Genomic DNA, 27,266 nt, shown 5'->3' with positions numbered 1-27,266 from the left:
TCCATCCACCACCCACTCTTCCCGATAATCATTTCACAGTCGCATTCTGTCACAGGCTCGGCTGTTTGTTGCACTGATACGTTTTCGGTGCTTGCCATGTATGTGTGTGTGCAGTAGTCTCTACATCTGTTTTATGCACTCTAATGCACTCTGTGTGCATTTTTCTTGGATTTCTCACACTGGTTTGACTGCTCTTACAGTCGCCCACATACCATGTTGGCATCACTCCTATTTTTTTTTCTCTTACCTTCTAATGGCAGATGAAATCAGGTCAGTGGGAACCTTTCCAGCATTTTTCTTTCTCTCTTGTCTAGCAGTTGCCTTTCTCTTTTGTTTCTGCAGCGTTTAACCTAAGGTTCATTTAACCTGCAAGGTCCAGGGGAGCTTGGCACCGCCTCAGGTAGACACCTGGAGGTGTGTAGGGGGCAAGTTTTGGAGGACACATGAGTATTTGCCTGGGACTAAAGGCAGAGCCATGGGGTTTGAGGAAAGCACAAGGACTCTAACTGCCTCTGAGATACGACACAAACACAGCCATCTATTCCAACAGTTGACACTGTAGCCATGGGAAAATAGCATTGAAATGCTCTCATTTGATGCTTTCAGAGAGAGTAATTTTCTTCAAAGCAATATTTCACCTTGGTAGAATGATTCCAACTTTAGTGCACCTACTCTCACAAACCCTCAACCTGGGAGCTGTTTGGGAGGGGTTTTTTTTTTGTATAGATTTGAAAACCTTTTAAACTATTTGCAAAAAGGCAATGAGGAGGTCACATTTCAGTTCTGATCTTAACATTTAAAGTAATTTCCAATTGTTATTGCCCATTTTTTGAGACTTGTGGGAGTAAAAAACTAATGAAAAATGCATGCACCACCAGAGTGAAATATCACTTAATCTGCACCCAAGGATGCACATATTAAACCAGAGCTTAGCTGAAAACAAATGGAGATAGTGGAAAACTGTATGTAACTATCAGTATGAATGGTGTTATATTTGTGCTTGACAGTGTATGCATTTTTACTTATTTACATATCTAGGGAATGTCTCATTCCTGTTTTACTCTTTGCAAATACTTTGTGACAAATATATGTCATCAGTAACACAACTGTAGTGTTGTGCTCATGTTGTAATTTTTGGTTTCATTCTGGTCCAGTTGTATCTCTTAGCTCTAACTCAACATCTTTGTGGATATGTGGATGTCAGTGGTGTATGTAGCATTTCTAAAAATGTCATATTATGTCTAGCATACCAATAATAAAAAAGGAGTCCACCCTGGAATGTCATACATACTAATGCCATTCCTCTAGAAGTTGAGACGTCTGTTGTGTTGGATGATGAATAATTATATGATTCTGAAGACGAGTATATATGCTATTCTCGTGTCAGACTTGGAGCAAATGTCTAGGCTGCTCTCTGCTAGACCCTGTCCATTAATAATAGGAAGGACTATAGCTATGTAACTCCACATCCCCTTTGTAAAATGTCATTATAGTGGCACCATGCTGCCTCTCTGACTGTATTGGACTCCACATCTGTTATGCCCTGACCTGGCTGTAACTCTGCATGTGCAGCTGTAACTCTGCATGTGCAGCAGGCAGTTTCTCCTATTAAGATACACGGAAGGAAAAAAAAGTCACTGCTACAATTTTTTACAATTAACTTAATTAAGCCAGGGCCAAGTCATTTTAGCTCACAGAGAAACACGTTATGTTAAAGCAATATTTGACAACAACCTTTTACCGCCCACTCATTACAAATGTCACTAACTCTGCAGGTGCTGGTGGATGGTCACCTCTGGACAGTGACCATTACCAGTGGCTACAGGTGGACCTTGGTTCCAGGAAGCAGGTGAGCGCCATAGCAACTCAGGGCCGCTACAGCAGCTCTGATTGGACAACGCGATACCGACTCCTTTACAGCGACACAGGAAGGAACTGGAAACCATATCACCAAGATGGCAACATTTGGGTGAGTAAACAAGATGTGTGTGTGCATGCAGTCCTTTCTCATTTCCATTGTGTCAAATACCACATCTTTGGGGTGCCCATTAGCTCATCTTGTAGAGCGGACACCCCATGTAGAAAGGCTGAGTCCTCACTGCAGTGGCTGTGGGTTCAACTCCAGCCCACAGCTCTTTTCTGCGTGTCATTGCTCTCTCTCTCTCTCTCTCTCTCTCTCTCTCTCTCGCTCTCTCTCTCTCAAGCTTAAGCTGTCCTGTCCTAAGAAAGACCAAAAGTAAAAAAAAAAATCCTAATCTTAAAAAAATAAAAAACATGTCTTTGTCACGCCTCTTTGCACTTGATATCGACACAGAAGGTAGCCTTTAGCGTTTTTATGAGACACACCAAACTTTCAACTATATCAAATGTAAACCCATCCGCCTCGATACTTGACGCTGAGAGCAACTGATACAATATAAAGTGCAAGAAAGTCTGCATAGGGCAGGTAGCAAGGGTGGTGGATTGATCAAACAAAACTGGACTGAACACAGTTTGTGTACAGGGACACGAACATTTGAGGCAGTTTGTGTACAAGTGTTGTGCACTGACATCAGTCATGGACATATTTACTTTATTTCAACACAAAACATGATTTTCATCTTGTTTGTTGCCTGAACCATAATGCAACCATTTCACAACATTAACCACGTGTTAAAATGTGTTTCAGCTGTGTGGTCTGCACATCGATGTGAGAGGCTGAGGGGCATGACTATTCATCTTTATTTGACAACCTAGGATGAGTGCTGAGAAGTGCTGATAGGGAACTGGAAGCAGTAAGAGCATCAAAGACAGAGCTCTATAGTTGTTTTATTTATCTGTTGTTTGATGATAACAGCAGATAACAATATCCAAGGTATTTGCATGCATTTTACTTTCCTGTTATAATAAATGTGTCACTCAAGAAGTATGTGTTAAAAGGACTGGTCAGATGGGAAATATTTTGATGATGATAGAAGAGGATATTAAATGGCACTCCACACTTATTACAAAATAAACAGCGTTTTCTTGTAATTATCATTAAAATGTGAAGGCTTCTTATTCACCTTCACGTAACCCAGAACAGAAAAACCTTGCGTGGGAGTGCAGCAGCATGATGCACATAAATATTCATCAAATAATTAGCTCAGTTTTTACCAAATATATCTCAACCACAGACCTTATTCAAGCACCGATGGGCTAATTGATGGACTAAATGGAAAATACAGTGAAATAACAACATCAGGAAATGAGCCATTAGCACTTTATTTATCAGACGTTGTATGGACGTGATCTCTCTGTTGCTTTATTATCTTCTGTGCATCTCCTGGTCCAAACCTACAACTCCACACTGTTAGCAAGCACTTGAGTGGGGCATCTGACAATCCGTGATCATTAGCTAATGGGTTAATGGCCAGCACTATTCACTGTTGCTGAATGGTAAAGGCTACAGGTGATAACAGATGGGCTTTCAGCATGGGGAGAGGAGAAGAGAAGAATAGCCCTGTCATGAATAACGTTGATACACCAAGCTAGTCAGCAGAAATTTAAAACCTGGAAGTAAAAGGGAGAGGATGTTTGCTTGTTTGTCTTGACTGGTGGAGACAATATATTATTATATATATGGATATTTATATCCCCACTCTCATTCTCAGCTGCTGGAAGACCATTAGGTCTGTGTGTTCTACTTTACTGTTCAGGGACAACACATTAATCAATATTAGGGCTGTCAAATGATGTGATTTTTAAAAAATTACAATTAATTGCAAAATTTCCACAGCTGATCACGTTTTTCAATCATATTTTCAGTTCCATTATTTTGCATTTCAAAACACTTTTCAAGTCCATATTGATGAGATTAAGTAATTCTTACCAAACTGTCTTGATTGGGAATGAAATGACAGCAACAAACTGCATGAAACTGGGTTAAAGTGGGCATGTCTGTAAAAGGCGAGACTCATGGGTACCCATAAAACCCATTTCCATTCAGATATCCCAGGGTCAGAGGTCAAGTGGGTCCTCTGAAATGGCCATGCTGTTTTTTCCATCGCCAAAATTTAGCCTAACTTTGTGGCATTATTCCACACCCTTCCTGAGAAGCTAGCATGACAGTGTTGGTACCACTGGATTCCTTGGGTCTTCGAGGCTCATTGATACCAGTATCAATGATATCTATCACTTTCGCTTCAAAACAGCCCGATACAGCCTCTTAAAGACAAGAAAGTGGGCCAGTGATAAATGCAATTTAAAAAAACAAAACAAACAAACACATTATGTAAGGACTTTTATTGCATCACAAATAACATGTTAATGCTGACAACCTTAGTTAATATCAAAATGATGTAAATGTAACAGATTCTGCAAAAAGCCTCACGAACAAGACATACAAAAGCAGATTAAACAACATCAAGGACATACTGCATAGCAGTTGCAGAATAAATAAAAAAAATCAATTTGGTCAAGATTTCTTTTTGAAAGCATGACCTAAAGAAACAGGTTTTAGGGGGATCTATAGGCAGAACTGAGATATAAAATTCATGACTATAATCACATGAAACTAAGAATCATGTTTGTGTTCGCTTAGAATGAAGTTCTCCAACATCCAGGGGATGAGTGAGGGGTATTTGGTACTGCTATAGATGCCACTAAATCTTACACATTTGTCCTCATACAAAATAAGTTATATCATGCACATATTTAATATTTCACCTGTAGTCAGAATGCTGTATGACAGTGATTGCATTGAAAATTGAGTCACATTATTTCTGTTTGTAGCAGTAGCACATTAAAAGTGACCTTAGAGTTTTCTGTTGACCAGTGGAATAATGTGGAACCAGGACTGTGTGCCACATAACTTAAGAGTGCTGGTGCTTATATGCAGATGATAAACAAAACAGAACTTTTAGCACTACTAGAAGCCAGTAACTCCTCAGGGCAACTTTTAACTGTCTAAATGTAACAAGTAAACCAATAAATTACTTTCTTTTTTATCTATATTGAGATGAAAGAGCCTTGATAACAGATAGCTGCCCCTACTGAACTATGTTCAGGAAAATGCTACATATCAGAATGTTACTAAGAAAGAAGTGAATCTGATAATTGAAAAGGTATTTTCTATAAATGCTAAAAAAAAAAAAAAAAAAAAGAAGAAGAAGAAGATCAAATAGTTAAATGTCTCAGGGCAGAAAATGCACTTGTACTAATTAGGGGTTAGCGTACACTGACAAGTAAATCTGCTTTTTTGTCAGTGTTATTCAATAAGAATGGAGCTCTATGCTTGCTTTCTCAGCAGCCACAACAGCACATCCTGTGGTCTAATCATGACATCAACATCCTATAGACCACTGCAAACCTGTTGCCAGAGCAAAAAATAAAAATCAGTTAAATGGTCTATTGACACCATTTATTCACTATATCGTTCCATAGCAAATACATGTTTTCTGCATTCTGAATGTCCTACACAGTTCCTTTGAGGAAACGTGTCCCGACACTAATTCGGGGCAGAGTATGTTTGAACTGATCTGTCCCTAAAAGTTTTATTCCTGAAATTCTGCTGTGTAATTCAAGCTTTTCCACCTCCTCTGACAGGGCGAGAAAACACTGGTCAAGTATTGTGTGGGCAGTGGGCATGTTCTCAACTTAAAAGCCACAGAGCTTCAATAAACAATAATGTGCACCATTATACTTCACACATCACACGATGTAAGAAAACCCAAAATGTGTAGAATCTTGTTTAGCAGCCACAAAATTGCAAGCTCGAGTGTGTGTTTTGCTGCAAGCAGTGCACACTGTTTTCTTGCATGTGTGCATTTTTGTCTGTGGGTATTAAGCTGCATTCAGCCCCAAATAGCTTCATCATTAATTTCTCTTTTAGTACTGTTAGGACTGGAAGCAGTGACAAATATGGATCATTTACAGTTGAAAGTAAATTAAGCTGTTGTTTTTGTGTGCTGCATCATAATTGTTTGCAGATTATTATTTATTCAGAAGTGTTTTCCTTCTGCCATTAACCCTGATTCATTGCCTCTAATATTTCTGCAAATACTCCAAAACACATTCATCTTGGATGTATTTGCTACTATAGTTGACTTTTTTTTTCAGTTTTGCCTCGATGTACGACATATATATTGCTTTTTAATTTATCGCCAGTGTAATTCAAAATATTGCTTATGTAAACAAATACAGAGCCAATAATTTTAAGCTGGGCATATACCATCAATAACCTCCAGTGCAGTAACAAGCAAAACTGGAGCCATTTATTTCTCTCTGTCTCGTGTCTCATTTTGAAGAGGCTTTGGGATTGCTGCAATCTACATGAGGGCATACACACATGCATGCATCGACTCTTTTACACATACTACAGCTAAAAATCTTTTATGGGAATGTGTGTGTGTGTGTGTTTGTGTGTGAGTGGTGAAAATTTTGGAGCTATCAGTGCTATTGATCAAAAGGATGGGTTTTAATGGTTGGGCACTTAAGTCGACTTAATGTTTGACCCACACACACACACACATGCACACACGCACACACACTGCACACAAACACACGTACACATTCACACTGCTACCATCAGTCCCTGTTTCAGCTCATTCAATCATTTGGCTCAATCCCATTCACCAGTGGATGAGGTTCACACAGTAATCCCCAGAGAGAAAACCACCCGTCCTTCAGTCTTATGCATGGAGGTTCTGTTTAGGAACATTTTGCCACCAATCACCACCTGCCCTTACTCCATGCTGATGACTTAACCCTTACACTGCCAAACTGAGGGACAAAACTTTCAGTAGAAGGGGCAGCGCCAGTGCTAACTTAACTGTGGTACTGATTCACTGGGGAGCATGGTTCAAATTACAAACAGATCCGGGTTACAAAAAGAGGTAATAGCAAAGGGTGTAATGTAATGGTAATGTAATCATAACTACTACAGTATCTTTTCCACATTGGTTCCTTGAAGAATTTTGCAAAACCATTTCAGACGCCTAATTTCTTAACTTTGACGCTAGTTGATGGTCTCCTCTGTCTGCCTTGCTCCCATCATTTCAGTCATTCACCCTCATTGAAGTCTCTGCTCAAGTGTGTCCTACAAGTCAATAGAGCCACTGTAGATTAATGCAAATAGCTGGTCTACTACACTTGACTTACTAACCATCAAAGTTTAACTTTGAAGTTAGTTTGAAGACTAAAGTATTGATTGCCGTAACTACTTCTTAAAAAGGGTAGACCACCCAAAAATCTAACTTTGTCAGCTCATTTCTGACCTTGAAAATAGTCTAATATAAAGAATAAATCCATATTTTAGGATCTTTCCCATAGGAGTCTTATGTTTCTCACTTCTGAATCAATGGAAAAGATAGGAGTCATTCTTGCTTAGGCCTTAAAGCCCATAAATTGAGCCCTGTGTAATTTTTGGTATGGGGACAGGAACAGGATTTACATTGTGTAATGTTGATTTATTTTTCCCATTAGACTATTTCAAAGCAAGAAAACAACTGAAAACACATTATTGGGTGGTCTATGCCCTTTAATCTTGCGCCTTATATGCTGTATAACACATTTGCCTGCCTCTTTTGTTGTGTTGATAGTGTCTCTGGTTCTGGTACAGCATTGGTTGGGTCTGTGTTTGAGCATAAATGATGGTTTGCTGTTGTTGTGTGTTCGTGTGTCTGACTTGCTGGCATTTGTCAGCCTAGAATAGCCTACTTTGTTGGTGCATGGCCCCTGAGCAAATAAATTGTTGTGTGATACATGCCCTGCAAGCTGACGTAATGGATTTGATTGAAAATCATCTAAAGATCATCGACAGATAATACATCTAACAAGCAAGATACTGTAAAGCTGAAAACACACCAGCGTTGCAACGGCACATCATATGAGGTGCGTCAAATGCCACCCCGAACACCAGTAGGATGCGTCACACTGCAGCACATCAACAGAAGAATAATTGCTACTTTTACTAAAAAAGTTGTACTTTTCCATCTATGCGTTAGCATAGATGGAAAAGTAATTCATGTAATTCATGGTAATTCATGGAATAGTAATTCATGTGTGGACATCCACTAATGAAATTCCATTTCCCACCTAAAGAGACAATCTCCAGAACTACAGATGGCAATATCTTATTTGCCGTTGTCTTTATAATGGCTGGATTATGCGTTGCATAGCTTGGGATATTTCTCAACCTCAACAACAATTCTCTCCTCATCCATTCTTCAACACACACCCTAAACACAGACCTGTGCTGACCTGCGTTCCCTTACTGTAACACCCTGGAGAAAAAGTTGACCCTCCTGACTGTCTTTTTGTAATTTTCACTCTGCTGGGTTGCATAGTTGATTAAGGGCTGGCAACTGTAGTATTGGTTTTGTGAAAAATAATGTTTTTAATGGCGCGCTAATGTACTACTGAGGAGTCGCAATGACATTGATGCATTACTGTGATAATTAAAACCACTGGAAAAGTGGACAATGCCTAAGAGGCTGTCAATACTAGCAAACCTGAATTAATCAGTTACACAATAGTCTAAAAGTCTATAATCTAATACTGAATTATCATATAACTATAACAGTAAGTGAAGAGTGGAGTTTTTAAGCACTAGTTTGCCATAGAGAAATGTGCTGATCATAAGTCCACATTGTTTGTACCTTGTGTTTTACATGGGCGCACACACTAGTACAGTGGTGATGTGATATGTTTGTTTGGCTTTCATAATGTATATTATAATTTGATGTGTCATGTTGAAGACGAATCAGTTTTTCTTTTTAACTTAGAAGTTGTTAACAATGGTTATTTTTGTGTGCCAAATTACACCCTGGCAATGATGGCAATACATTTACAAAACAGACCTGAAAACCTTGGTTTATTAAATAGTGGCAGTTGCATAAAAATATTCAGTAACTCGTGTTTTAGAAATTTGAAGTACTCAGTGACAGGTAACAATTTAAAGTGTGTTTCTTGGAAACCTTTCAAGTGATCATCTTAATGTCTTTTGTCAGGCTTTGATTCCACAGCATCATGATTTAATGCGTGCCTCAGTGGGAACATTAAAAACTAAATGCAATGTCGAGTGAATTTGGTGAAAGCACAAAAAAAAATCTCTGTCTAACTGCACATTAAAACTCAATTAACTTAACATTTTAGTGTCACATTTTCCTTCCATACACTTGTTTACCATAATTTGTCTTCAGATAATGCCAGCAGGCCCTGTTTGACTCTCTCAGATTGTTTATTAATGTGGATGAGAAGCTTGAAGCTGCAAGTACACAGGGTCAGTTGACAGTAATGTATGTATCCAATAAACTAGCACAGCCAGTGCCGCAAATCTTAAGCTGGTACAGGATCAAAGAGGGACATGTTAATAATGGTTTCTCACTCGAGCCAATGGAAAATAGGCTTATGTATTTTTTGGTTGTAAGAAAGTTCTTAAATATGGCATGAGTTCCTGCCACCAAACCACCTTCCCCTGTAAATTAAAGTGTACAGAAACAAACTATTTTTCACGCAGCATTTATTTCTACCTGGAACAGGAGATGTGTAGAGGGTTAGATTTCATTAAAATTTTGCATGTGTGTATGTTTATTGATATCAGTGGTTAGATATGTCCATAAAGTATAACTGATTGAGGAAATGACTATGCTGTAACCAACGAGGCTACACATGTAAAAACAATATATGATGATATTCTATGGAGCAAATATTGTTATTATTATCCTATTCTTACCATGGCAAAACATAATCCAAAACAGTGCAGAAAGAAAAGCAGCAGCAACAACAACGACACCACTGCTGTGTTTTCTTTGTTCGTTACTTACTACTAATAACTTAAAGTTGACGTTGGCACTTAAAAGCAGTTATAGAAATAGCAGAACAGCAGAAGAAAATAATGCAGCTGAGCTGCGGGGAGGGAAACACATTTTAAACTGTAAATCAAAATCACAGAGAGATTAACAGTGGCATGGGACCCAGATAATTTTTCAAGCCTCCGTGCCTGGAAACACATTACTGACCTTGTTATCTTGTCAGCTGGCCTGTGGGCCTCATGGCCCATGCTTGAGAAACCAGGGCATAAGGCAAGTGAGTTATAGTTACTCTGACAGGCCTACTAATGGCACACATATCAGGATTTTGGATGGTCGCATTTTGTGAGATTAACACTTGTTCTGATATCCTTATAACTTGTGAAGAGGCTTTTTACCACTGGCCGTTTCTTAAAACCAGGTCCCTTATATTGCATAAATGTGCAATCGTTTTCAAAATTGGCATGTTAATGCCAGAAAAAAGGGAGGGAAAAGACGAAAGGTTTTGCTTAAGCTCTAAATATTCCACAGTAACCAAAATGCACTGTGCACCATTTCTTCCAGTTCTTCCTGTTATGGACACTTTCCACAAGGATGTTTGTTGGTGGTGTGTTTATGGAAGGCAGGCAAGGAATCAAAGCAAGGACAAGCGGTCATTGACCAATACTATATCTTTTTACCTTTTGTTAATTTACAGCTCTCTTTTTTCACTCAAGGATCACAAAAACAAATGGTGCAAAAATAGGGATTTACAGCTTGTACAAAGCAAGTTTCCAAAGCTTCATTTGTACTAGAGAAAATGTTTTAACCTCCTTCCTCTGGTTTTCACATTTTAAAAAAAAAATGCAACTTGATTTATTTATCTGTGATATTTCACAGTCAGTTCTGAGAAATAAAAGCATCAAGAGAAATGAAAGTACAGTGCTGACTTTTTGAACCTGAGTGATTTTCCCAGTTGTAAGATTTAAATCGCCCTCCGCGCTTTTGCATCTGATTAAATACAGACATCAAGTGCCTCATACATTTCCATTTCCATCCAGGCATTTGGCTGACACTTTTATCTAGAGGGGATCACACTAGAAAGAAAGAGAGGAGAGTAAGTGTACATTAGTGCAAGGTTCCAGAAAGACAACACTAAAGCATGGAGAAATGAATAAAATGGTTAGTGTAAAAACAAAGATAAAAAGAGTACTCAAAATATTCTGCATATATGTATTAAAGTGAGGTGTATATGCAGATACAAAGGACTGCTCTGGAATTATAATAAGTCCCAGACTGAAGTGTTTAAACACTAATAGATGACTAAAAGCAAATTCGAATAAAAAAGTCTTCATTATGATGATGTTTATACTTTTTATACATGTTCACATTCAAGTATTCAACATATAGTAATACCAACAGACAAGCATCAATTATTTCTGAAGGCCGTTTGGTTACAAAGGCTTCTATGAGTAATCTTCTTGGAACAATTTTTAGCTTAAATTACAACACTAATGCACCTTTTCTTCTCTGGGGAGAACCCTTTGTTTTGAAGGTCCAAACACCTCACTTATTCATTCACTCTGTATTTAGCGGACACATCTGTAACCTGCTATATGTCAGGTTGTTATTGAGTGATCGGGATGGGTGCTCCAGATCTCAGCAGGAATGCTCCAGTACTGTAGTTTCACTTCATATTCACCATGCTTTGTATGTGTTTGTTTATTCTTGACAATGAGATATTGCAAAGATATTTTAGGCTTCACTTGTTGCTCGAACTACAGGCTCCATTTCTCTTCGTGTTCATATTGCCTGCCAACCATGCCGTCGCCGCCGTGGACGCAAAGGGCCTGTTTAGACCCAGTATTAGCATGTGTTTTGGTGATCCAAATGCAAGTGGACAACCGAGACACATCACCATTTATATCTGTCCATCCAGCTGACCACTTTTGCGAGCTGGTCTGTTGCATGCTTGCTACCCACGTTAGGGTTTGTGTAAGTACAGCTGGAGATATCACTGTCAACAGATTCAACATGCCTCCTTCCATAGGGAAAAACGAAACGATGTGGTTGCACAACACTTTGTCCAGATCATCATAAAATTGATAAATTACAGAGCATTGGCACTGTCAACAAAACAACCACCACGTCCTACACTGATGATGTTGTCCTTGTCAGAGAGACATCAGGACGGCGTTAGCGTTTATACTACATAACATTTATGGTCAAATATGTCCCAGGCCACCTTGGGAAATGGTTTGAGAGATCGGATTGGAAATGCATCTTGGTAGCCATTTCTACCAGTATTTAGTACTATTTAGTTGCGACCAGATCACCTGAAATGCATTTTGATGCCAGATTTAAACAGGATGAGAGAGACTTACTCATCCCTTTCTCTCTTTCTCAAACTCAGACCGAAATCCGACCCAAAACTAGGCAGTGCTGATATATACAGCAAGGTTATGTTACTGCACTTCCCATTTCTCTCCTAGTATGTTTTCAGAAACACATTTTTACATTCTATCAAGCTGTAATAGCAAGAGATTGTGAACAGGAGGTGTGCGCCATACTGCTTAATGCACAGTGAAAAATGCAGATCAAGCAGTAAAACTAAGCTGCACTGATCAAATATAAACCAAGATTTTGTTATTGACTTGCCTCAAATGTTTTCGGTTACCATGTAGTGCAAGATTCGGCCGGCAACCAATGTTTCAAACCAGTACCAGTCCACATTACGTCACCCACCAGCAGGAACATTTTTTTGTTGTAGTTGTAGGTTTTCTACCTCTTGAGCAAAAGTGTATCCTTTCTCTCTTTTCTTTAGTCATATAGCACCAATTTCAAACATATCTGCATCTTTCTATTGCAAAGGCACCCTAATTTTAAATCAGGACCCTCTTCTTTAGGTACTAGAAATATTTGACTAATGCATTTGCTCTAATTATAGCTGCACATTCTAGCAGCAGTTGTGGTTAAGAAGCCTCTGATGTTTGAATAATGACAATCTTTCATTAACTCATCTGGAAATCATTTCATTCACACAAAAATTCCACCCAAACCTTCTTAAAATGATTTGACTTTTATAAGTGGTGCTTAACATCACTGACTCTGTCCTTGTAGTCCTGACAGTAGATGCATTAAAGTGGAAAATATTTTCTTTATTATGATATGAAATTGCTTTTCTCAGTAATACAAGAGCAACAAACAGCCATTGTTCTTCTGTCATACTTGAGTTATCATTAATTGTTCTATTATTCTCCAGAGTTAAGCATCCATTACAAAACATTATGCAAAGATGCACACTACATTTCTGATCTCAAGCCAGTGGTATCCAAGATGATATGTAATGAGTCAAGTCACAGATGGAGATGATCCATAGCTACCACCCTAACAGCAACTGGTACCAGCTGATAAGAGAGACCGGGGAGGGGATCAGAAGAGATTATTTACATCAGAGGGAATAAGGTGCACTCATTTGACATTAATGCAAGATCTTAAAGAGGTTTAACATTCAGATTAATATGTGTATTAATAGATATTATCCCTTTGTTTTGATCCTGACTTACATTGACCAAGCACATAAATTGCTAAAAGATGTAACCAGGCAGCCGCATGCATGAAAACATGCTAGTACACACAGACAAGTTCACTCACAGTGACTACTGCTGACCATTTGCCTTTGGCTATTGTAAATGAATGATTGCATCCAGCATTTAAGTCCAAAATGTTTGGATTTAATGAATCAGACCACAGAGGAACACATTGCTTGCAGTCATGGATATGATTTTTTGGCCTTTTTTTTCCATCTGCATTGATATAAAGTCTCTTCTAACTTTCAGCTCTGTATCTTGATCCGCTGCAGTGACTTCACAGGGTTTGAACGTCAGCCTCTTTAATGTCACTTCACTCCATTCCAGATAAGAGTTGTATGGGAATTAAAAATTGCTGAGTGTGAATAATGAATTTGATGAATTGAAATAGATAGAGAGGAAACTTCCCAGTGAGTCATGGACGTCTCATGTGGTACGACTTGAGTGGCTGCTATGAAATTTTAACATCTCTGTCATGAACGGGAACATTGTACTTTTGTGACGGTGGACAAGACGTGGCACTGAGATTTGTGGTACCTATTTTATATCTACTGTGCACAGGTGGTGCCTACTAACAGCTGAATCTTTTTGTGTTGGCGATGAGTGGCGTCTGTCTGACTCATTTTGCTGAATAGAGCTCGCCTCTTTCCAAATGGTGCTCGTGGGTCTTACAACTAATGTCAAAGCTCTGGGTGAGTAGGCGGTGTGATGCACGAGAAAGAGTCAAACATGAATGAGTGTGAAAATGCCGGCCCCCTCAAAACATCGTGTCAAGACATACATACACTCCCAAATAATGAGTTGTTAGCAGGCACACTCACACACACACACAAACATGCCGTCTTAGCATTTGGTGTGTGAGGTTTCATAGTTGAGCAAGGGAGGCAGACTTCACTCCATCAGTGTTGGTCCCTGGTGAGCAGAGGGGAGAGAAGGTGCCAAATGTTCACAGTCTGAGTAATGGGCTCTTAAAGCACCATTCTTTTCCTCTGTGTGTGTGTGTGTGTGTGTGTGTGTGTGTGTGTGTGTGTGTGTGTGTGTGTGTGTGTGTGTGTGTCGGTCTGACTCGGTAAAATTAAATTCAGTGCAGGGGAATATTTTGCACACCACACACACACACACACACACACATGATAATTTAGTGAAGTTAGACGAGGCAATACTGATGATGGTGTGATGCTAAAATGTTTCTTGATTTTTACTGAGGCCTTTCCATCTTTCGATTACGCCACAGCAATTAATTATCCAAATGGAAGTGTGTAGAAAAGTATTAGCATGAAATATCTTGGAAATGTTCCTCATTTTTCTGATAATAATGTATGGGAAGCAAAGAAAAGGTTTTCAGTTCCCTTTGTCACCAGCTCTTTGGGAGCTCCTTTTAGCAGGTGAGAGCAGTTAATGAGAGACTGAACTGAATAGCTGTGCTTCGGCACATGGCAATAACGGATATAAAGGGTTATAATAATGTACCAGCTCCAATAAAATGGTGGAAAGAACATTGGAAACACTTTGCCTGCAAAAATGAAAATATGTGTGAAAGCATTTGATGCACAGAAATAATAATAATAAAAAAAAAACACCCGCAGAGAAAAGATGGACATACAGTAAATGTTGCTTGTTAAACATGCAAATGTGGAGTTCAAGCTGAGTGTTTCCCCTCAGATGACATTGAAATAATGGAGGAGACCTGCAGAAATGCGGCAAAGCAACACGCTCTCATCCCAAGTTATCAGATATTGCCACTTTGGAGTGGACTTTCACTTCTACATATTACACTCTAGGTGTTCTTCTGCGTCTGCTACTGACGCCATGATATCAAAATCAAAAGCACATGGTGGGATTACACTGCACATATACGCTGTGTATAATAACACAGTGAATGTTTCTGTCCGGCTGTGTCCTCAGCTGAGGTCATCCAGCAGTGTATCATGTAGACGCAAAAGGTGGCTTTTAGCAGTAGGATCCTATGCCAAAAATACCACAAAAGCAACGGTATTTGACGACTTCAGAATGAGAACGAGCAACAGACATAATTTGAGTTCTCCACTGGGATACACAACATAATATCAATAATATCAAACGCTAACAGATACAAATAATACTGAGGAGAAAGCATGGCTGAAGATCTCTTACAGTTATTATGAACACCAACATATTTCAGGGTTATATTTTTAAGAAACTGTCAGTCTGAGGGAGAACAGACAATCAAAACTTCACAATACACAATAAATAATATTGGAACACAAAAAAATGAAAAGAATGTTACAGAATACAGTAAAGGTCAAGTTCCTTGTTCAGCCCATCTGAGCTACAGATCCAGATCAAAAGTCCATTTAACTTCTGCCTGCAGCAGAACTTGCTTGTGGTCTCCACCCCCAGTGGGAGGCTTGATTGACTGTGTAGCTTAGAATTTTAATTCTGTGAGCCGAGTGTCAAGAAGTGGTTAGCCAGAGGAGATGAAGAATCTCTCCCATTGAGGCAGCATTTTGTGTTCAATAAGGCATGTTGCCCATTTTGCTGTATTTTGCAGACATATAGTTTCAGGCAAGGGACATGAATTACATCAAGCCTCCCATGGGAGGAGCAGTCAGATATTTGAGTTGGAACATATTCCACTTTCGGGATTCATAATATGCTTTAGCTTGTTGGAAAGAGGGCAGATGAAGCTGTCCACACAGAGGAGTGAACTTGTTTAATGGGAGAAGTGCTGGGAGACGAGTTGATAACAGCAGACTCTGAGGTGGGTGTTACATTTAAAGTTACAGTGACTGAAAACATTATGTAATAGCAACACATGCCAGTAGCTCTGCTGAAAGACATGTGCTTGCTATTGTTTTTTTTTTGTTGTTTGTTGTTGTTGTAGTTTTTTAATAAGCCAGTGTTATAGGCATTCAAACACACATTATCTTAGTGAGGAGATTATTCCACTCGACTTTGCGAATAAAATGCATTCCAATTCCCTGTACTTCACAAAACATTTTAAAGGCAGAATATGCAGGATTGTCAGTTACTATTTGTCAACACATTCCCCAGTGAAAGCCATATTTGAGTAAAAGTACAGATATCTCACCAGAAAATGTCTTTGGTAGATATTAAAGTCACCTGTTTAAATAATACTTAACTAAAAGTCTGAAAGTATCTGATATTTCCGGTCATGAAGTATCAAAGGTAATTTTATTATTTTATATGAACTTAAGTATTGAAAGTAAAAGTACAATTAAATTCTAGTAAAAAAAAAAGCAAGCAGTCAGAATTTTGAAGTGTATTTCTTCATAATATTTACACCACCTTAAAAATGGAGAGTGCATTACACCTGAAGAAAAACAATGTCTTCTTTACAACTTAAAGGATTTAAGGAACAAAATCATGTTACCTTCCTTTAATTCCATTCTTCCTTCTTTTCTGCCTTATTTTGTAGTAATTAAAATGCTCAGGAGAAATGTATAAAATTTATTAAGGAAATGTTGCGGAGCAAAAGTTAGATTTAACAGAAATATAAAAACCCAACTACAGATACTTCCAAAAAATACTATAGCACTGTAATAAAGTATTAATACTTTCTTACAGTACACCACTGCTCTTGGATGCATACAGCTTACACTCTGTCCCTTACACGGAAATTTAAAAATACAGGCGGGGGGGAGAGTCTCAAACACAAGTACACAGCCACACACTTTTAGTGGGTTATAAGTGGTGATTGAGAGGGATCACTTCTGCATGAGTCTTAAGTAAAACCCTGCCTAATATGTCTTTAAACATGCATGACTTAAATTTAGCATTACTACAGTTTGTCCTGTCTTGGCACAATAGAGGCACATACCCACACAAACACAACCGCCCACAGGGTTTCACAGAAACACAAATTTCTCTATGGCCCTTCTGTTTTGTCCTGTTCACTTGTCGATAAAAACAAAAGACCAGACCAGGCCGGACTGATTTCCCCTGCCTCTGTTCAGAAGGAGCACACACTCACACACACACACACACACACACACACACACACACACACACACACACACACACACACACACACACAATGGCCCTTCTCTGGGCTGGTCTAACAAAGCGTCCTTCAGCAACAAGCAAACACCAGAAAATAGCTTTCACTTGTTGTTTCTCAGTATCTGGAGATCTGTTCTCTGGAAAGGCCTGTCTCTGGCTGTCAAAACAGAGACACACAAGCGCATACATCCTCTCACACACATTCAGATAGATATTCACCAGCACACAAACAGACACACGCAGATAGAAATGACAGATGCACATTCAGGAAATGAAAAATATGCAGCCAGGGAGAATAAGTAACTGCTGTGTAGGAAGGAGGGAGAGCTGCTGAGCAAGTAGATAATGGGTGTGTATACGCATGTGTGTATAAATGAATGCCCAGTTTTGTGTATTGGCACAAGCATGCCAACATGCATGTGTATCTTGTTTGCATGGTGAGTGATGTGTGTGAGACGGAGCAGACCACAGGGGTCTTTGTTGACCAGCTGTAGTAAAGTGATTGGCTTGTTGTTTCTTGAATGACGGCAGCCCTGGTGTTCCAAATGCCCAACAAGGACACTGGCTGGCTCTCAGCTTCCCTCATTATTTTTGTTTTCCAAGTTTCCTCTCATTGCTTTTCCTCCACTGATCTCATGGATTGCTTAAATCATGTGACAGCTCTGTACCATCTGATTTTCATCCCGAAGTTTTCTGTACTAACTATGCTTATTTAAACTTTTAAAACACAGCATGATCTGTTTTTAATATTCTTAAACTTTATGCACATCCTTGCAGGGGTAGTTGCAAAAAAATAGGAGTAAATATTTTTCACTTTAAATCTACTCAGGATTCCCATTTGCAGCGTTTTTAAATGGGATACTGCAGTACATTTAAAAAGTAGTTTGACGGACATAGCATTAACAGAAATCACTTTTAGGCTTAAACTTGTGGAAAGAAACACAAATCCATGAAAGCATGTAAGCGCACACATACTCACACTGGGTAAAAACTGAAAGTTGCTTTAGGCACTTTGTGGCCTTTGTTGCCGTAAATTACCTCAGTTCTTGATTAAACAAAACGTCAAAGTGTCTAAGCTCTTAAGTTGCCTAACATTTCCACACACATACAGACGTAAGCGGTCTCACACACACACACTCTATAAAGTGACACACGCACACACAAATTCCCAATTACTCCTTGGTTTGCTGGTTAATGATTTGACTCTGGAGGAGAGGGAATTAAATGGTTGACTAAGCAGACTTTTGCGAGGTGTTCAGCATCCACAACTTTTTCCTCATCTCCATCCTCCTCCTCTCTTCCCTATCCTACCTTCTGCCCTCCGCTCTGCATAGTAATGTCTTTGAATTGAGCTGTTCATTCAGCCAAGCACAGATAAGTGCCGAATAGCGGGATGAACACAATAGAGAAATAAAAGAAGGAAGCTGGAAAATGGGAATGGAGCTTTTGGGTGGAGCCGAAAAACAGTTTTGTTCTCTCTCTCCTTTTCTATCTCTTATACCTTGACGGGCAAGGAGAGGAAAGTGTCGGCTGGACAAAAAGAAGTTAAGTCTTCAGCACGCAGTCAGCCAAATCCTCAGTAGATATACACTATTCAGAGGGGTTTTTATTATTATTATTTTATTTCCAACTATAAAAAGAGCTTAAGTGTGATATCAGGTTTTAGCAGTGCAGAAGGTTTAAATGACAAGGTGATGCATGGGCATCGTGTGTATGTGCATACTGTATGTGTGCTCCATGTGTGCATGCAAATTGAAACATTTGTGCCTTTTTGTGCATCATATCCATAGCCAGGACCACGGGCATTCTGGAAACAGAATAGTGAAGGACAAATGTTCAAAAGCGAGCACAAGATGTGAAGGAAGAAGATTTGACACGAACGGAGAAAAGAGAGATGAGTCTTAGAGATACAATCTGAGAAATGTACAACAACTCCACAGGGTGGTGCTAGCCCCAGTGGTTAAAGGAATATTTTAGTTTTGAGGACATTTTTAACCAGTTTCTTTTCTTTCAGATGCTTGTTTTATGTCTTGGCATAAAGTTATGTTAGACTGTGAAAGTATCTTAGTTCAACCACAACTCTGAGGACACAGAGCCTTATAGCCTTGTCTTAAGTTTTGCTTTAACATTGTCAAAAGTGTATTGGTGGTGAAGTAAAAGCTGATGCCATTTATTTTTAAATTGTGTCCTTATTAATGTGTATGTTGTTTCGGTGCAGTTACACTTGTCAGTCTGCTGGAAGGTTTTACAGTGTATTTTCCAGCACTTTGGTAGAGTTTCAATTTGATCTCACAGAGATCCGTGAACTCGAAACATATGTTCAATCTGCATGCAGACATAAGGAGGGCATTCATTAGTTCATTTGATTTGTGTATGCAAGGAAAAGTCAAAAGTCCTCCACAACCAAGCTATCCCATATGCTCATGAACACTAATTTGATCATTAAAATCCTTTGGAGCCACTCAAAAAAAATAAATATTACCAATGTTTTTTCTGCACTGCTGTATAAATCTCTGTAAACAGATATGTATGCAGAATCTAGAGGGACAATATTATGGTATGAGAAGTGTTCTGGTTTCCATTTGTAGTCCCAGTAGCATTAATCAATTATATGTAAGTGGGCTATGGTTGCACGTAAACAGTCAGTGTGGGGAAGTAAACAATGCATCAGCTGAAATGCAATCAGAACCCATCAGCTATCATCTGACGACAGTTTTGGCTTGTGCGTTACGTATATGGGCTCTACGCTAACGTCTGTACTTTCCTACATCTGTATGTACATACATAGCTCTGTCCCATCATGAACGAGGTATCTCAAGAATGCCTTTTGGTAATTTCTTCAGATTTGCTACAAATGTCCACTTGTGCTCAACGATGAACTGATTTTTGTGGTCAAAGGTCAAGGTCACTGTGACTGTGACGTCAACCGACTCATTCTTCTGAACGCAATATCTCAAGAACGCCATGAAGAAACTTTTTTTAAATTTGGCACCAACTTCTACTTGGATTCAGCCATGAAGTGGTTATGTTTTGGTGGTCAAAGTCGAGGTAATTGTGATCTTATGTCTGTCTGACTCTCATGAACATAATATGTTAAAAAGGCCTTTAGGGAATTTCCTCAAACCTGGCACAATCGTCTACTTTTAGTCAAGAAAGAACTGATTAGAATTTAGTGGTCGAAGGTCGAAGGTCAAAGGTCACTGTGACCCCACAAAACATGTTTTTAACCGTAAGTCAATAATTAATGTGCAAATTATGGCAACATTTCACACAAATATCTGATAGGTTGAAAATATGAAGTGAAAACATTTTATATTGAAAAGTTCACAGATCAACTTTAATGTTGCTCAAAAAAACACTTTTCTGGCCATTACAGAAGGGGAGACATTTGGTCAGATAAAGGATTGGTGACACTAATTTCGGGGGACCATCTAGAATCTGAGATGATTGTATAGAGCTGCTGTGCCACTGGGGGGAAGATGTATGTGAAGCATCCATGTTTTTAAAGACATGGATGTAAACTGTAAGTGCAACTTAACTGGTTCCTAGAGACATATCACCATGAGGATGTAGTTCTCTGCGTTCATATTCAGATATCAGTTAATATATGTTAGCCGAAATGTCTGGACTTTTCTCAAAGTGCAAACAAGATCGGTACAAGAAAGAGGAAGAAGGAGAAGAAGAACCATAATCCCCCAAATACTGTACGTTGCCACAGAAACTATATCATAGTCAAACTGATAGCTGATGGCTTTTTAGATTGCTACTGTATTAAACAGAAATGTATCTTTTATGGATGTAGACACACACACACTCAGTAATGTGAGTGAGCAGCATAGCCACCTTTGAGCAAGTCACTTAACCCAGAACTTCAGGACCTGTGCACCTGCAGAGACCAAAAGCTGCAGTTAAAGTATACTGAAGGGCTCCCTGATGAGTCATGTGGAGCAGTGTGAATTTGAAGCAGGGTGCTAATAAAAAAGCGTATGTGTTTGTGCGCTCAGTTAACCTTTCCTGGATAAATAAAGATTAAAAATGAAAGTGAGGGAAAGGCACAGAGGAGATAGAAGCGCTGCTCACCTCATGTCAACTCCCCCACCACTGTGGAAGTTCACTGGCTCTGAGCTTAGTGTGAACCCTTGACCATCTCCTTCTTTGCAGATAGCACATCTTCAGGGGTACGAACTTGGGTCACATGCACACACACATGCACACGCGCGTGTGCGCACACTCTCTCTCTCTCTCTCTCTCTCTCTCTCTCTCTTTCTCTCTCTCTCTCTCTCTCTCATCCACTGCCCTGCCCACTTCATGTCTTATCTAGAATAACACATGGCTGCCTGGTGTCTTGCTCTCGTCAGGTCACCAGCTAGGCTATTAATGATGCTTCTCTCCATTGGTTTGTGCCAACTGTTTAGTGCACATGTGTGATGAAGAAAAGCATGGGGAACAGGGTGGTGGCGTGCGTTTGTCTCAGAGGGAGTGAAGTGAAAACAGTTTAGGGACCGTGGATTAGTGGTAGGTTAGAGTGTCTCCCCATCATGTGCCAGATCAAGAGAAGGAACAAACACAAAGTCATGATTAAATTCCAACAAGAAATGAAATGGAATTAAGAATTAGGTTTTAAATTAGCTTTCTTTGAAGGCTTTTAGACTGGCCACAGTAAATGTACTTCTGGTGTGTCACTGCCATTACATCCCTAAAAAACTGACTATTTGCCAAATGCAGCCTGATGTCCTCAAATTCATGCCACCTTATTGTTGCTGCCTTTTTGTTCTCTACCGACTGTGAACTCTCTTTGCGTCATTGGTGAATTGCTGCCATGCTCCAGACACAGCAGGGATTCTTAAAGTTCACCGTTGCTCTTTAATGGTGCATGAAGGCAACATGTTTTGGTGTGATTTTACACAAAAGCAAAAGAACACATCCTGATCTGTCTCGTGCACTTTATTGTACTGGTATGGTTAAGTAAATAAATCAGCAGTCACATTTGTTCTGTTTGTAGACGGTACAGTGTCTTATTTTCTAGAGGCTGATATTTCAGAGACTGCTTAACTGAATGTGTGGAGTGCAGTGCTATGACAAGGAACTGTAAACCTCATCAGTCACAAGCTCCTGTGAATCTTTTGGGACCCAGAAATCAGCCTAAATATGAGATGATGTGAACAGGGGCTTTCTTACATCCACTTGGAGTCGAATACAATATGCAATTTCCTCTTCGAATCCCCTGCAGTCAGATTGTCTTATGGCGGGCATATTAGATATGTAGACTCATAATTATTTTGTATGTTTTGTGAGTGAGCACCTTTAGGGCAGGATGTGGTGAGTGGAACAAATACTCTTGCTCCTAGTCCCGAAGCTGCTTGTTTGACTGCAGGCTTGTGGCTTTGATGTATTTAATTTCATTGTGGGTGTGTGTGTCTGTGTGTGTTCGCAGGCCTTCTCGGGGAACTCCAACTCGGAGAGCTCAGTTCGCCATGAGCTGCAGCAGGGAATTGTTGCACGCTTCCTGAGGCTCGTCCCACTGGACTGGAGCGAGGAGGGACGGATTGGCCTGCGCATAGAAGTCTATGGCTGCTCCTACTGTGAGTTGAGACAAACACACACACAGACACAAAAAAGTCTTTTCAGCTTTATGGCCTGTATAAAACATGTATTAGATAAGTAATCAAAAATAAATCAAATGTAAAAAGTTACATTGCTTTGATGGAGAAATTTAAATATGTAACTTATGACATTTTTCGTAAGGTAACTAATAATCTGTAACCTGTTTCATTTTAGAAGTAACCTTCCCAACACTGTCGGTAAACCACCAAAAATAATTTGGACCGGTTCTGCATGTTGGTCTATGGTTAATTCTGCTTCGCTTCACTTCATTACAATGCTTTACCTAGTTGGTGGGAGCTAATGTTAGCCATCGGCCCCACTCATTTGGCAATTACCTCTTGTAACACTGTCGGGTCCCATCAGTGTTGCTGTGGAGACATTGGGCCCACTCTCCTGTTCTCCCCCATGGACCCCCCAGTGAGTAAATACTTCACTGTTGAGCCGTAAACCCACTTCAGCATTGTGAACTTCAGTGTTAGCACCGTTAGCAGAGTCAGCACAACTAGTGTTGCTAACATAGTTAACATTAATATAGGGTTTTTGTGGCTCAAAATGAGGCCCCGTACTCATAAGGGCTACATTTGGGGAAAGATCAGAGGGTGGCCACCATATTTCTGCAGTGAGGCTACTAGGATATTAGCTGTAATTACCACTAGCTAACTCCCATATGACCAAGGTGGTGCACAGTGCACAGCAGCCAAGGCTAATGATAGCTAAACAAGGGTTGGCCATGGGCGCTATGTTTCTGCATGTTAGCCAGCTGTATGTCAGTAAAGCCAGCAGAAAATAAAATAAAAGGCAAGACATTTATATTGCAAAACATTACAACTTGCCCACACTAAAATGGATCGCGGTTTGAAATGCATCGTTAAGGCTCATTGAGCCAATGGGGTTTCGGACCACATGGAGAGGCCCTTTTTATATCAGTTAATATTGCTTTTTTTGTCATCTTGAAAAACAAAATGTATTATAGAGTGGGCTATAGAAAAACAAAATAAATCAAAACTGACATCCTTAATTTGTACATTAAAATACTGTTGTATTTCCAATAAGTATTGTTAACATTTATAATTATGGATCCATGAGGAGAGTGCTGATGGTTTGTAATCTCCAATGATGTCACAAAGGATTTTCTTCATTTTAAACTAATTTGGTTTACAAATCAAACACAAACCCAGAGTGAAAACCTGCCTGGACACACACACACACACGCACAAAAGCCCTCCATGTGCAGAAATATGCAGAGCACACACAGAGATACACACACACACTAACACTCTGTCTCTCGCTTTCTAACAAATGTATCATCCAGGGAACTGACTCTCTTGCAGCCTCTTTGCTCTCATCCTATTAAAGGCCGCCAAATTGATTTTGATAACAATTTTCAATTAAGGCTCTGCATAAATTACTGTTATAAGTGACACACGTACATCTTTCATTCCAGAGATGCGATTACATGTCTCTGAGTTTGTGTGTGTGTGTGTGTGTGTGTGTGTGTGTGTGTGTGTGTGTGTGTGTCTCTCAGTGTGAATACAAGGGCAAGTGTTGCATTCCAGTCAGTCCTCATCCCCTTTGATTATATTTCCCTTGTTTCATTTCCTTCCCATGTTAAAAGAAAAGCAAGTCAGTAGTGATAAGGATGACAAGATGTGGTACACACACACACACACACATGCACACGCATATGCACAGTTGCACAGAACAATAAAACACAGAAATCCAGCCCACTCTAGGTTTATATCCATCACCTGTCCCCTCCAACAAAAACACTCCTGCACTCACAAACAACTTTGACAGGGAAATAATTCACTTCTAATACATGTGACTGCTTTGTGTGTAGATAAAGTCAACTTGTTGCTGTTGCTGTTTGTAACCAGAATAGCTTCTACCCTTATATTCTCAAGCGGTGTTGATATCATTGATCTTAATTTGGACTATAAAAACTGAAAAACAGAATTTGACTTTCGAACATCTGCCTTGTTTTTTGATGTCACATTTTCTTAAAGAATCATTTTATTTTAAGCCACTTCAACTGTAAATAGTGTTTTGCAGGTTCACCATAATAATGATGATGAGACAATATAGAGGATAGAGAATATCAGTATAATATTATAGTATATATTTTACACATTTCCCAAAACAACAGTACACAACATAAGCATGGATAGCCTCAGACATACACAAAAACACTTAGGCAGGTAGCAATCAGGACAGAGCCGCCCAAGATTACTTCAGAATGTATGAGCATTATTTACTTACTCTTTTCCAAACACGGTATAAAACACTGTATTCAAGTGAGATGCCATAAGATGTATATTTCTCAACTATAGAGAAAGAAATGTAGGCACGATCAATAGCTGACAGAGTGAAGCTGGCTGTCAAGCACCAGCGGTTTTGTGAGTTGTAAACACAATTTTGGCAGGACCGAATAACATATTAGAAACACAGTCTATACTATTTATTTATAAACATTTCCAGAAGTCATTACTAGTTGACTTTAAACAGTCAAAAAAAGTTGGTAAATTGAGTTTAATACAAGTTAGCTTTCTTTTTTTCCCTTTTTTTTGCTAACATCAGCCTGTTTGTCACTAGCTTGCTAAATGGGAAAGTAAGCACTTAGACTGAGCAAAGACTAAACTTGATGTAGATTTGATTTGATTTATTTATTCTGCGGCTTTTCCACTGACTTGTCAGTAGTCTTCAAACAGTGTTTCAGATATTAATATGGTTTCTGCAGTGGGTCTGTTTAAAGGAAATACATACTGACTGTGATTGTCATCTAAATGTGCATTAAAAATGTCATCTCTTTAGGTCATGCTTTCCTTTGCTGTCATTTGCAAATGTGATTTACTTGCTTAAAACATGGGTCTTTAACAGGGGGTCCTCAAAGATACTGCAGGGGGTCTACCAAATTATGATTTGATCATTTAAGTTTTGATTGTTTTCCCCCAGAATATTCAAATGTGATTTAAAACACACATTCCATTTTCATCAACAGAAATTGAACATATTAACAGCAAAGGTAAATCGGCCTATTCATAAAAGAAAAAAAACAAACATTTGATTTGCAGTACACAGCATTAAGGACAGGCTAACTGTTATGCAAAGATTCATGAGTAAGTGCAATGAGCTGGATGGCGCTTAATCATTGTGTGACACTCATCCATAATGGGGAGGTGAACTAGTTAGCCAAATTTACATGGTATTAAAACATATTGACCAATTAGCTGCAATACTATTTGAAATGTACGGATATTCTTATATGCCACAATTCATCATTTTAATATTTCAAGCAAGAGACTCTGAAATATTATCCACCTGAGAAACGGATAACAGATTATTAGATCCAGGTAATTTTATTATTATTACTCTTATTCTTATTTTTGAAATGTATATATAGCCTACATTTTAAGATCTAGGGCTATTTAGAAAGCATTTGAGGCTGAAGCCTCTGACTACACCTAACTACGCCACTGGCTGAGGTAAAAGCACCTAACTTCTGCTGACTCAACAACTACAGACCACCACACACGAGAGAGGACCACAAATATTCAGAGATCGGGCACTACACGAGCCCGACCTTGAATAATGTTCTGTATTTTCTGTTTTTCCTTTTTTTTCTCCTTTATTGCAATGTATTAATTTGATTGTTTGTCCTGTCTTAGTTGCTAATGCTTGATAGTAGAACATATGAATTTTAAAGAACACAGAGGGTAGATTGAGGATGACTTGTGTGACATCAATATAGTAATTTAAACCTACTGTAAACTGTGCAGCAACTTATGTCAGCTTATTGTCATATGTCTATTATGAAGATGAAGGCTATCACTGGGTGCTGCACCTAATATCACTGTTTATGTTAAAACAAAATTAAAAATCATTGTCATGACCATTGTCTCTGGTGGACCAACACGAGAATGCAGTGATTACAGTTAACTCCCAGATGTAACTGGGTTTCAGCTGTGCGAAATACGTCATGATGAAATACATCATGTGTGTTTCCTCTAGCTTCCTTATTCTGCATTAGAATAAGACCATTTTATTTAAATACATCTTTGAAAATTATATAATTTCATTCAATAGCCAGACAAACAAAAACAGAGTTGATAGACAGTGTTTGAGGTAAACAACAATACTATTGAAAGAACATATCTCTTCTGATGACAAATAAGCACTGAGAGCTCTGTGTTTCTAATAGATGTGAGTGTTATCCACTGCACGCTGACAGATGAAACGCATAATAAATATACACAATCAGGTGAAAACATGCTTACAACTCAGATATCAGTGATAACTCAGAAAGAGATAGACACTTGCATAT

General features: G+C 39.0%; 1 protein-coding gene across 1 annotated transcript in view; it reads left to right on the top strand.

Moving 5' to 3' along the window:
• Nucleotides 1-27,266, top strand: part of cntnap2a (contactin associated protein 2a) — a 373,307-nt gene that overhangs the window by 163,365 nt on the left and 182,676 nt on the right. Inside the window, exons 3-4 of the mRNA XM_042510367.1 lie at nt 1,776-1,969; nt 22,776-22,923. Of these exons, the coding sequence (XP_042366301.1) occupies nt 1,776-1,969; nt 22,776-22,923 (342 nt within the window). The remainder of the gene's footprint in view (nt 1-1,775; nt 1,970-22,775; nt 22,924-27,266) is intronic.

Source organism: Plectropomus leopardus, chromosome 21 (genome assembly GCF_008729295.1).
Source record: "Plectropomus leopardus isolate mb chromosome 21, YSFRI_Pleo_2.0, whole genome shotgun sequence".
Lineage (NCBI taxonomy): Eukaryota > Metazoa > Chordata > Actinopteri > Perciformes > Serranidae > Plectropomus > Plectropomus leopardus.
The sequence above is the reverse complement of the archived record's forward strand: the minus strand, read 5'-3'. Positions and strand labels throughout refer to the sequence as shown.